Source organism: Cuculus canorus, chromosome 8 (assembly GCF_017976375.1).
Source record: "Cuculus canorus isolate bCucCan1 chromosome 8, bCucCan1.pri, whole genome shotgun sequence".
NCBI lineage: Eukaryota > Metazoa > Chordata > Aves > Cuculiformes > Cuculidae > Cuculus > Cuculus canorus.
This window is the reverse complement of record NC_071408.1, coordinates 5,767,936-5,780,489: the sequence shown is the minus strand read 5'-3', so window position 1 is coordinate 5,780,489 and position 12,554 is coordinate 5,767,936. Positions and strand designations below refer to the sequence as shown.

General features: G+C 54.7%; 1 protein-coding gene across 1 annotated transcript in view; it reads left to right on the top strand.

Moving 5' to 3' along the window:
* Nucleotides 1–2,479: 2,479 nt before the first annotated feature.
* Nucleotides 2,480–12,554, top strand: part of UCK2 (uridine-cytidine kinase 2) — a 28,603-nt gene continuing 18,528 nt past the window's right edge. Inside the window, exon 1 of the mRNA XM_054072871.1 lies at nt 2,480–2,640. Within this exon, the coding sequence (XP_053928846.1) occupies nt 2,542–2,640 (99 nt within the window). The 5' untranslated portion in view covers nt 2,480–2,541. The remainder of the gene's footprint in view (nt 2,641–12,554) is intronic.

Sequence of the window (12,554 nt, the reverse complement as noted above, 5' to 3'; positions counted from 1 at the left end):
GCCGTTCAGATATGGGTGCCTCGGTGTTGAGGTAAGAAAGGAACTGTGAATATCTCCTGGGACCCAATGGTCCCATGCCCACAGTCAGTGCTTGGAAACTGGCATCGGGCCATGGGAATCCACTGGAATTCATCCCTTCAGGAAGTTTTCATCTACATATAGCACTTCCTCCGCTGGCACCAGCCGCACACCATGCCACGCTCCTGTGCTACAAGTCTGTGGGGGCATAGACAGAGGGAAACTGGGAGCGGTGGACAGAGAGGAGCCATGCGAGATCCTCTCTCACATCCTGCGTGATGAGGGCTGGGACATGGGACGCTGTCTGGCAAGCATTTCCACACCCGTTTCACCGCATTGCAATGGGAAACTAAAAACCTTGCAGAAACTCATGGTGCTATGAAGAGGGACAGGAGGAACTTGATGGCATTGCTTAGGCCGTCCCCTGCCCTGATGTGGGATCAACTCTACTAAAAACTCCCGATATCAAAGCTTACCTCATGCATTTTTTAAACACCCTCAGTGATGAAGAGTCTTTACTGCCCTTAAACAACCTATCCCAGGACTTAGCCATCCTCACACACAGAGAATGTCCCTAAATATCTACCCTGAATCGCCCTTCTTGCAATTTGAGCTGGCAATTTTGTTCTAATTCCAATAGGGAAGGGAAAGGGATTCCTTCTGGTTTGTGACAGCCTTCCATGTATTTGGAGATGGTGGTTGTGTGTCCTCCACAGCCACCTCTTCACCAGACTACACGTGCATGGATCCCACACTCCTTCGGCAAAACTGGCAGTTCCCGAGACCCTGCTGGAATCTCTCCATGAGGCCTCATTGTCCTCTAAACATGGTACCTGGTGGCTCCCCAGCAGAGGGTCAGCCACCACGTCTTCCCTACATTTCTGCATCCCAGTGGGATGTTGGCCTTTTCCGGAGAAGCATAGCACGGACTTTTCGATGCGCCGGTACTCCCAGGTCTTTGCCTGTAAAAGGGCTGGGTCAGCAGCAGGTTCCCATCTTGCATTTTCACGAATGATTATTCCTACCTCAGTGCAATAGTTGGAACTTGCTCGCATGGGCTTGCACCCTGTGTTTTGCCAAGATGTTTTCCATTTTGTCAGGAGCATTTTGACTTTGCATCCTGGCCTCCAGAGTGCTCATGGCTCCTCCGAGGTGGGTCCCGTTTGCAAAAGACATAAGGATAATTTTTATCCCTGGGTCATTAGTAAGGGTTCCTAAGCATATGTGGAACCAGGGTCTGGGTGGGGTGGAAGAAGTGTGGTGGGAGAAGCCGGTGGGGGAAGACACGTAATGGGGACTGATCCCACTGGGGACCCCCTTGGTGTGGTCCCAGGTGCTCATGGAGGCTGACAGGGAGTGGGCAGTGGGGCTGATGGGGCAATGGGATCGATGGGGGCATGGGATCAATGGGGGAGTAGGATCAGTGTGGGAGTGGGATTGGTGGGGCAGCGGGATTGATGGTGCAGTGGGATGGATGGGACAGTGGGATTGATAGGGGAGTGGGATGGATGGGAAAGTGGATTGGTGTGGCAGTGGGATCGATGGGGTATCTGGATTGATGGGGCAGCGGATTGATGGGGCAGTGGATCATTAGGGCAAGTGGATTGGTGGAGCAGCGGGATCAGTGGGGCAGTGGATAGCTGGTGCAGTGGGATTGATTCTGCAGTGGGATCACCGGGGCAGTGGATTGCTGGGACAGTGAATCGCTGGGGCAGCGGATCAGTGGGGCAGCATATTGATGGAGTAGTTGGATCAATGTGGCAGCTGGATTGATGAGGCAGCTGGATTGATGGAGTGGCGGATTGTTGGGGCAGTGGAATCAGCGGATTGATGGGTCAGTGGATAGGTGGGGCAGCGGGCTGGTGGGGCAGTGGATTGATGGGGCAATGGGGCAGCTGGATTGATGGGGCAGTGGGATCGATGGGACAGCAGGATTGACAGGGGAGTGGGATTGATGGAATAGAGGGATTGATGGGGCAGTGGGATCAATAGTGGAGTGGGATTGATGAGGCAGAGGGATTGATGGAGCATTGGAAATGATGGGGCAGTGGGATAGATGGGGTAGTGGGATTGGTGGAGCACTGGATTGGTAGGGCAGCAAATCAGTGGGGCAGTGGATCACTGGGGCAGTGGATCAGTGGGGTAGCTGGATCAATGGGGCAGCGGATCTGTGGGGCAGCAGATTGATGGGGTGGCGTATTGGTGGGGCAGTGGGATCAGTGGGGTAGCTAGCTGGATCGATGGGTCAGTGGATGGATAGGGCAGCGGGTCGGTGGGGCAGCGGGATCGATGGGGCAGCGGGTCGGTGGGGAGAGGATCGGTGGGGTAGCAGGATCGGTGGGGTAGCGCAAGCGATGGGGCAGTGGGATCGGTGGGTCAGGGGATCGGTGGGGCAGCGCGATCCCTGTGTCAGTGGGCAGCAGGGCCCGGGCGTGGCGCGGCGGGAGCATGTGCGGCGGGGCGGGCGGCTTTGACTCATCCTGCAGAGCCGGCCCCGCGCGGAGGAGGCGGCGGCAGGACGGGATGGCGGGGGACAGCGAGCAGCGGCTGGAGGAGCAGGGGCAGCCCAGCGGCAGCGAGCCCTTCCTCATCGGGGTCAGCGGCGGCACGGCCAGCGGCAAGGTGCGGGGCCGGGGCGGCCGCGGGGAACGCGGCTCCGGGCGGCCGCGACGCCACGTGCGCTGCCCGCGGGCGCCGGGGGGGGAGGCGCCGGCACCGGGGAGAAGGGAGAGAAGGAGGAAGAGGAGGAGGCACCGGGGCCGGGGGAGAAGGGGGTACCGATACCGGGGAAGGAGGCGCCGATGCCGGTTACCGGGAGGAGGAGGAGGCGCCGGTACCGGGGAACGAAGCGCCGGGGCCGGGGAGGAGGAGGAGGAGGCGCCGGTACCGGTTAGCGGGGCCAGGGAGGAGGAGAAGGCACCGGTACCGGTTACCGGGGCCAGGGAGGAGGAGAAGGCACCGGTACCGGTTACCGGGGCCAGGGAGGAGGAGAAGGCACCGGTACCGGTTACTGCGGCCAGGGAGGAGGAAGAGGCACCGGTACCGGTTACTGCGGCCGGGGAGGAGGAGGAGGAGAAGGCGCCGGTACCGGTTACCGGAGGAGAAGGCAGCGCCGGTACCGGGGAAGGACACGCCGGTACCGGTTACCGGGGAAGAGGACGAGAAGGAGGTACCGGTTACCGGGGCTGGAGGATGAGGAGGCACCGGTACCGATTATCAGGGGAAAAGGAGGCTCCGGTACTGGTTACCGGAGGAGAAGGCAGCGCTGGTACCCGTTACCGGGGCCGGGAGAGGAGGAGAAGGAGGAGGCACCGGTTACCGGGGCAGGATGAGGAGGAGGCGCTGGTACCGGTTACCGGGGCCGAGGCGGCGGCAACGGGTGGATGGAGCCCCCCCATCCCCGGCTGTGCCGGTCACTGCCCGCTCCCCGTCACTCCTGCTCCCCGATACCCCGTTTTCTGGAGCCGGAGCCCGCGGTGCTGACTCACGGCAGGACCTTCCCGAGCGGGGCCGCAGGTGGGGGCATCCCCGCTGCATCCCTGCTGCATCCCTACATCCCTGCTGCAGCCCCACTGCATCCCTGCTGCAGCTCTACAGCCCCGCTGCAGCCCCGCTGCAGCCCTGCTGCAGCCCTGCATCCCTGCTGCAGCCCCACTGCATCCCTGCTGCAGCCCCACTGCATCCCTGCTGCAGCTCTACAGCCCCACTGCATCCCTGCTGCAGCCCCACTGCATCCCTGCTGCAGCCCCACTGCATCCCTGCTGCAGCCCTGCAGCCCCACTGCAGCCCCGGCGCGGCTTTGTGTCCGCCTCGTTCCCTACAGCCCGGTTTGCTCCATGCCTTTAGCCTGGGTTAGGTTACTTTCAATCCTAAGGCGAGAGGAAAATCGCTTTTTTTGTCCTATTTAAGAGCAGTAAAACCAGATCCGCGGCTACCAGCCCTCCCTGCACAGACATTCTTTCTACCTGTGTTTTTAAGAGGCATTTCGGAGAGCATGAATAATTTTGGGAGTAGCAATGCCTAATAGAACCATAGAATGGTTTGGGTTGGAAGGGACTTCAAAGCCCATCCAGTTCCAACCTCTCTGCTGTGGGCAGGGACACCTCCCACTGGACCAGGCTGCTCAAAGCCCCATCCAGCGTGGCTTTGAAAAGTAAACTGAATGTGAGCTGTCATGGGAAGAAGACAGAGCTTTATATCCCTGGGTTGATTCGTGTTTGGAGGAGAGCCCTTTTCCCTTTGAAGGATGGCACAACCCAACTGCTGTACCCCAGGCCATAATCATAGAATCATAGAACAGTTTGGGTTGGAAGGGACCTTAAAGCTCATCCGGTTCCAACTCCCTGCCATGGGCAGGAACACCACCCACTGGATCAGGCTGCCCAAAGCTCCATCCAACCTGGTCTTGAACACCTCCAGGGATGGGGCAGCCACAGCTTCCCTGGGCACCCTGGGCCAGTGTCTCACCACCCTCAGAGTGAAGAAATTCCTCCTTATGTCTAGTCTAAATCTGCCCCTCTCTAGTTTATACCTGTAATAAGAATGTGTCTTAAGAATACGTCTGTAAGTAACCTTTTGATTCTTGAGCTGCTGTTGCTACTGCAAGGGGGAAAAATCCAGATCCAACAAGGGAGGGATGGTGAGAAAGGATGCAATCTCCTCCACTGGGAACCAGGGCTGGATTGTTCCTGCAGTACAGCTCCTGGGGACTCGAAGGCGCTGGATTTGTCTGCTCTCTGATGCGTGGGTCTGCCTCTCTGTAGCTGTCCCAATAAAATTGTGTCTGGCACTGCTGAACTGTTAATGTCTCTGAACGCTGTGTCTCTGGCCCACAAGGTAAAAGCAGTGATTACGGTAGAGTATGCCACAGTTGTTCTCATCTTCAAAGTAAAAATGCTTAGTAACAGGCTGCCTTAGGAAAAAAAAAATAGGGAAATGATTCTTCCTAGCAAAGGAGATGTACTAACTGGCTTTTCCTGTCTCAGCTTTGATTTCCCCCACTCCAGTGATAGGTGGCTGCTAAAAACCCCTGTGCAGTGCTGCTCAGTGAAGGAGACCTTGCAGATCCGGACAAAGTCTGTGGAAAAAGGCTGCAAGAAATATTCTGGCAAAGAAAAGCCTTCTTGAGGAGAAGAAACAGGGGTAAAAAAAGACCTAGCGCTTGGGCACGCAGACCCTCAAATTTCCATTTGATGCAGCTACAAGGCAGGGGTGCAGTGGGGCTGTCCCCCATCTTGGCTAGTGACAGCGCCCTGTGCCAGGCGATGCCAAGTGCTGCAGCGCGCTCCAGGGAAGTGGCAGTGGGACTGGTGCAGTTTGCTCAGCTAAGGGCTTGCCTGCAGCTAAACTTCAGCCCAGAGGCTGCCGTGCTGGTGTGCTGGCTCTGGGTGAAAACAAAATGCTCCTAGAGGGAAAGTGAAGCAGGCGCCTTTCCCACCAGGAAAGCAGCAAATCTGCCTCACCTTCACACCATTCGAAGGTTGTTGTCATAACGAACTCCTTTGGCACTGCACCAGCCCAAAGATAACGGAGGGCATTTGCCTTCCAAGCCCTCCTCCAGCCTCTCCCACTGCTGCTTTTGTTGAGTCTAAGGTGGGGGTGAAAAAGGCTCCACAGTCCTCGCCATCCCTCTTGATGTACCAGTGCAGTTGGGCTGTGGGGGGGAGAGGATCCTGTTTGCAGTTTGCCACAACTTGTTGTTGCGTGGTGCCCTGGGGAAGCTGGCATCCGAAGCGGCCAGCCTTCTCCAGAGACATGGGGGAGTGTTTGGCTGGGATTTCTTAAAGGCAAATTGGTGAGAACTCAGATTCAAAGGCTGACTGCTGTTCCCTAGCGAGCAAAAGAGGCTTGTGCAACTTTGGGTAGTCAAACAGGAGGAAGAAACCTGAGCGCTTTCCTGGTTTTGGCTCTTAAAAAGAAATCTGGACTGTGTTGGGAGCAAAACTGGGGACCCTGCAGAGGTCCTGGGTGAGCTGTGATGCTGCAGCCCTCCATGAGGGCAGTGTCGGCTGCGTGGTGGCTGTTTTGTGTTGGCTCAGCTGGGACAGGCTCTTCAAAAGCTTTCTGGGAGGTAGTAATTTCTCCCACTGTCCCCCAAAATCCTAGCACTGTGCAGACTGGGAAAAGCTTGCTCCCATCCTCTGATGTGGAGGAGATGACATGGCATTGAGACCTTCTCCTGTGCCAGAGCACTGCAACCGCCTCATTTCCTCAGAGGCATTTCCAACGCTGGTTGTAGCATTTTCTTTCATCCTATATGCTTTCAAGCGCTTCGCTAAAGCTCGTTTCCTTGTTATACCCATGGTATTTGTGCTAACAGCTACATCCCTCCCTCCTGCAATTGATTCCCAGCTACCAAGGACTGCAGCACGCGAGGCAGGCAGCCAGGCTGCAGGCTGGAGGAAAGTTCAGCAGATTGACTGCCGGGATGAGCTGGAAAGTGGTGGGATACCTTCTTAACCTCTTCACTTGTCCTTACTTAGCTCTTGGAAGCCTGCAGCTCTGCTGGCAGTGCTGGAATGGCTGGCTCCCAGCAGCAGCAGTGGGAGCATCTGGTGCTGGGGTGGTTGCAGGGATGGGCAGAGCTCTTTGAACTCAGGCTGAAGCATTAATTCCTTGTCCCCACGCGCTGCAAAGCGAGGTGCTGATTGCTACCTTCCATCGGGAGCCTGTAAGAAAAGACATATTTATAAAGGTCTGAATGCTTTCCTTGGCTGGCTGAATGTGAGTGTCACCGTAGTCCAGTAGCTGCACTATTTGGATCTTTAGTTAGCACATAAAGTTGGAAATGTCTCTTAGAACATGCAGCCTGAGTCCTTCCAGACTGCAGAGCACCAGAATTGCAGTGTGTGTTCAGCCAGGTGTATCCTTTACTGTTAATCCATTAGGCACTTTTGCTTTAAACACCAAAACCATCGTCTGGGACTGAGCAGGCTGCCTAGAAGAGTGAGCTACCACTTCTTCGCTGAAGAAGGCTGGTGTTGCCCAGCCAGGGTGGGACAACCAGCATGTTGGTCCCTGGGGATGCAGTGGCCCCAGCTGCCTCCCCATGAGGCAATTCCGTGTCCATGCAGGCTTCCTTGCATGATGGACCCCAGTCCCCTGCCCTAGCAAGCACTGAGATCCACCACAACAGCCTGGGGATCATTGCCACCATGTCACCACCTGGATGCCAAGCGAAGAAGCCCGAGGGGGAGCCTCAGGAGGGGGCTAGCAGGGATCGCAGCAGTCCTGTGTTGCTTCAGCACCATTTCCTGGTGACGTTCCGTGGCTGGCAGGAGCCCTGAATCACAAGGTCTGACTTGTTAAACGCTGGTGTCAATGCATGCTAGAGACTCGTCAAACTTTCTAGTAGAACGTTACTCTGTGCCAGCCCCTGATCAGACTGATACACAGGACATTTTGATGGGTCAGCCCTTTCCTGTTAGTGATTGAATATGTGCGAGTTTGTTATGGAGCTGGCACGCCGTGGTCCCGTGGGCTCAGCCACCTCCAGGCTATGGAGTTTGCAGCAGGGGCTCGAGTAAAATATCCCATATCTAACACCGGTGGATTGGGAGGGATTGTGCTGGGGGGGTTGTTTTTTCCCCTCCATGTGTAATCTGTGTTTATGTGTGCCTGTTTATGCTCCAGCCCAGGACTGCTGATCACGTGTGCAGTGTCTGAGGGTGAGTGAACAGAAACTTGGCTATCCCAATCTCAAACTGGTTGGCTTGTGGCTTGCAAAGGGAAAACGCAGGAATGGTGAACCTGCCTGGGAAAGCTCTGGGTGGAGGCCCAGGCTTTTGGTATGAGAATAGCAAGTTTCCAGTCCCAGTGCTCCAGTAGGACTGGAGAGGATTGTGTGGGTCATGAACTAGCTGTGCAGTCACAGGCAGACCTTTAATAGATGCTCTGGGACCCTTCCCAATTTGTTGTCTCTTTTTGTGTGTCACCCCAGTCCACCAAGCGCTTTTTAATAATCTATAATTAAGATAACCTTACAAGAAGAGACCAAAATATATAACTAGTGTGCTGCAGGAGATAAGATGGAGAGAAGGGCAGCATTATCACGGCTCCTTATTTCAAGAACCCAATGGAATAAGAGTCCCCCGTGATGCCTGGAAAGGGAACCATCAGAGAAATGCAACAAGTAATCCCAGTGGTCCCTGATGTGCTCTCAGAGAAAATCCTGCCAGATCCCAAAACTGGGGACTATTTTATCTACAAGCATGTGATGAGAACACCCTAGCCAGGCTCTTGTGGATGCAAAGTTGCCAACACACCCTTCCACGCCTGTTCACATCCAGATCCTACAGGGAGGAGGTTGTGGCACTGGTGCCTGTAGATGTAATCTCTGGGCTTTTCTCCTTGATGGGAGGTAGAATGCGACTGCTGCAATCTGGTTTTGCTCCTGGCTGAAGCATTCGTTGTGGGCCAAGGGCATTGCTCTGCTCTGGAGGACTGTCCTGGTGAGCAGCATCTTGGCTCAAGGCGAGCAGCCTGCAGAGGTGGCAGGAGTCTGTCCTTCTCCTCCTTCCACACTGGAGCTCAGCATGTGCCTCTCCTGCTAGGTCTGGCTTCTGGCACAGCCCTTCTCCCTTTTCCTGCTTCCAAGGGGACTGGCAGTTTCAGCATTTCTTCGGAGCCGGAGTCACTGTATCTGGCATCAGTCACTTTTGCTAGGCATCTAGTCTAGAGTCCTTGGGAGGAGGGGAGGTCTTCCCTGCTGCTGTACTGGTGGGACCCTAGCGAGCACCTTGCTGTAGATATTCCTCTGCAGTGCCTTGCTCCCTGGGGATGGATGGATTGCCCTGGGGTCAGCATATCCGTATGCCCAAGGCTTGTGGATTCCTTGTAGCCCAGGACAGACCTGCTAGCCAGAGGCAGAAGTGCCCGTACTGCCCTGTCTGCTCCAGCCAGTCCAGGGCTGAAAGCATCAGCTAGGTCCCGCCTGGTACCTTCACATGGTGGTTAACCGTAGCACTGTCCATCAGCTTTCTCTCTAATACCCATCTGAAGTCGTAATTCACTGGCTGATCAGAGCCACCTGCAGGGATTGTGGGTTAATCTGCATAATAGTATGAGGAATTCGTCAACTCCTGAAAAATAGCTGAGCAGCTGGCTATAGGCCATGAATAAATACGAATTAAATATGAAATATAAATAATTTCTTTCAAAGAAATGTCAGGGGTAGGGCTTCTATAACCCAAGTTTCTTCTCCTGTCCTCCACCTCTCTTCTTTTGGGAAAATATGCAGAAGTTCTTCCCCACATGCCTTCTGCATCTTCCGCTCCCGGCAGAATAAAGCTGTACTTCTTCCTTAAATACTGGTTATTTGTATGCTTGGTTTGGAGGAGGAATCCTGCGAGGGGAGCCACAGCTGTTTCTGTGCAGTAATAACATCTCGCTGAGCTCCCTTCTTGCGCTGCCATGTGCAGAGGCCTCGCTCTCAGCCGCGTGTCTGCTGTGGGTTGGTCTGCATGGCTTTTCCACGGAGCAGCTCAACCACAAAGCCTGGGGGAGATGCAGATCAGTGAGTCTTAGTCGCTTTGCTTGAACCTGGAGCTCTCTGCAGCGTGTGGAAAGTCATGAACGATGGCAGAGAGGCTGGGGTTCCCTGCTTGCAGGCTTGGAAAGTCCTGCATCCGTTTTAGGTGGCGAACCATGGAGGCTCAGAGGCTGCTGTGTCCTGTCTATATTTGGTTTTAAACCCGTTCTGGAGGAGGGAAAGGCTTTTTCTTGAGAAATCATCCTGTTGCCAGGAGTGAGCTGCGTCTGAATTGTCATCGACATTCGCTTTGGGTCCTGGCAAGGTGTGCATGGACAATGTAGATCTAAAGAAGGGGCTGAGTGGACATGAGGAGCTCGGTTGTGCCTCTCATCTTCCTGCAGATGGGATGTGTTATGCAGGGCAGAGCTAGGGGTGAGGCTCACATCTCAGAATTTCTGTATTGGGATTCATCTGTAGCATCGTTTAAAAGCTGGGTAGACAAGGTGCTCAGGGATGTGGTTTAGGACTCATATCATAGTTTGGGTTGGAAGGGCCCTTAAAGATCATCCAGTTCCAGCCCCCCTTCCATGGGCAGGGACACCTCCCACTGGCTCAGGGTGCTCAAAGCCCCATCCAACCTGTCCTTGAACACCTCCAGGGATGGGACAGCCACAGCTTCCCTGGGCAACCTGTGCCAGTGCCTCACCACACTCAGGGTGAAGAAATTCCTCCTTATGTCTGGTCTAAATCTGCCCCTCTCCAGTTTATACCCATTGCCCCTCATCCTATCACTCCATGCCTTTGTAAAAAGTCCCTTCCCAGCTTTCTTGTAGGTCCCCTTCAGATACTGGTGGTGGGCAGGTACAGTTGAACTCGATGATCTCAAAGTTTTTTTTCAATCAAACGATTCAGGGATTCTATGATCATGTCATCGTCTACTTGCATCTGCAGTCCTGGACTTCTCAAGGGAGAAACAATTGTCTTCACCCTTGGGAGAAGCATTTGCTGGTAGGAGCCCGGCAGTTAGGAGTTGGCGAGGCAAGGAATCGGAGCCCAGGTTGTCCCTCCATGTAGGTGCTGACTGCATGTGTCAGCACCACACGTTCCCTGGGTTGCCGTACATCCAGGCCAGCTGCAGCCCAGCATAGTACTTAGCAGTCATGCTTTGGTCTTCCTGGGCATCTGCAGACCTTCCCAGAGCCTAACCATTATCAATTCCAGTTATTAGTGGATTTTCCCACTTCTGATTAACATTAGTGGCAGGGATGTATGCAGTGCTCATTTGGGAGAGGGGTTTAAGCAGGGGACATGCGTCATTCATTAGGATGGGCGCTTCCTGAGGCTGGGAGTTTCTGTTCCCACTGTGCAGGGGAATTTGTAACCTCTGCATTTCTAGTTTTTCTTCCTCTTTACCATAGGGTGCTTATCAACTAAGGGGAAAATCTGCCTGTCCAGCTGTAGGAGGTGTTCAGACTGGCATCAGGGAATGCCCCTCATGAACCTTTCTTGTTTCCATCACAAGGGATTGTGGGGAAAGGAAAAAATTTCTTCACTTAGACCTGAGGTGGGCGTTATTTCTTACCAGCCCCAGAGAGAAAGCTGCATGAGTCCTCGCTGAGGTTTGCTGCCTCACTAAGGCAAGCTGAATGCCAGCCTTAGGTTGGATGAGTGTGCCATGTCCCCTGTTGTCCTTATGTTCCACTGCAGTTATACAGGTATCGTGGGCGAGCGGTGCCTGGGCCCACAGCTGCCTCCTGCAGGACCAAGGTGACATGTATGCCCCTTCCCAGAGCCTGGAGGTGACATCCCTGCTCACCCAGGCAACACGGTATGCCGAACGTGAGCTCTGTCTTAAGGACAAGACATCCTTTCTCCACCACTTCTGATAGCTCTCTGGAGCACACCAGGGGAAAGGGAAGGGTCCACAGCTTCTGTCTGAGTGCTTCTGCAAGAGGCAGTTGCCATCTCAGAGCACTGGATGATAAAAGCGTCCAGGATACCCTCCAGTCGTTGTCCTGGGCCCCTGCAGGAGGGCGTATGTGTAAACCAGGACTTCTTTTCTTGTCTCCACCTGCCAAGGGCTACTTTCTCTTTGTATTTTTGTCACCATCAGACGCCTTGAGTTGTAGCGCATGGAAGAGGAAGGTGGTTTTTCAGAGCTGATGGGGACTTTTTCCCCACTTTCCAGGATCTGGAGACCATGGATTTGTGTGCATAAGGCAGAAGAAAAATTGGCCAGTACTGTATGATGCCCTGAAGTGGTTTTATTTTCCAACCGTGTGCTGAGGTCCATGGGGGGAGAATGCGAGTGCAGCTGGCGTGTTGCTTTCACTGATTCAAAGTCATCTGGGCTGGGGAAAGCAGGTTCTGTTGCAGATTCTTACGGAGCCTCCTGATCCACAGGCTGGGGATCTGCCCGGGTGGCTGAGCTCTAAAGTGGTTTATTCCTAATTGCAGAGGGCCTGGGAAGTTTGGTGTCCTTGGCATCTGTAGCCAAGGCTGAACCCTGCTGCGCTGTGTCTTCTGGCAGTGTGGGCAGCACAGAAAGGCAGCGCTGTCCCGGGGAGAGAGCAAGGGAGGAAAAGTGGAGAGGTGCTGTGCATGCCCTGTTTTTGCAAAACCTATGGGATGCAGCTGGATAAGCAGTCGGGCTGACGCAGGCTGGAGAAGGATGTGGGGAGTGGGAAAACAGGGGAGACAGAGAATGGGCTCCAGCTTTGTGTCTGTGTGTGCCGAAGGGCGAGTGACTGGCACTGACTTGCAGTGCTTTGTTCTGGGTAGCAGCTTGCTGCAAGGCAGGGCTGCCAACATGGCTCAGGAAGCACGACTTGCCAGCCACGGGAGGTGGGAGAACACGGTGGCATGCTCGGGGAGACCCCATCCTCAATCCAAACCCCAGACTTGTCCCCAGGGCCACAAGGACTGCTGTTGGGCAGCCCGAGCCGGTTCATTCTGCAGCAGTGCTGTGTGCGGAGGCTCTTCAGCCACACTGGGGCTGACTCACAGCGCAGTGGTCACAGCCAAGTCAGGTCAGCCTGGCCTGGAGGGGAGGAGATGGTCTCTG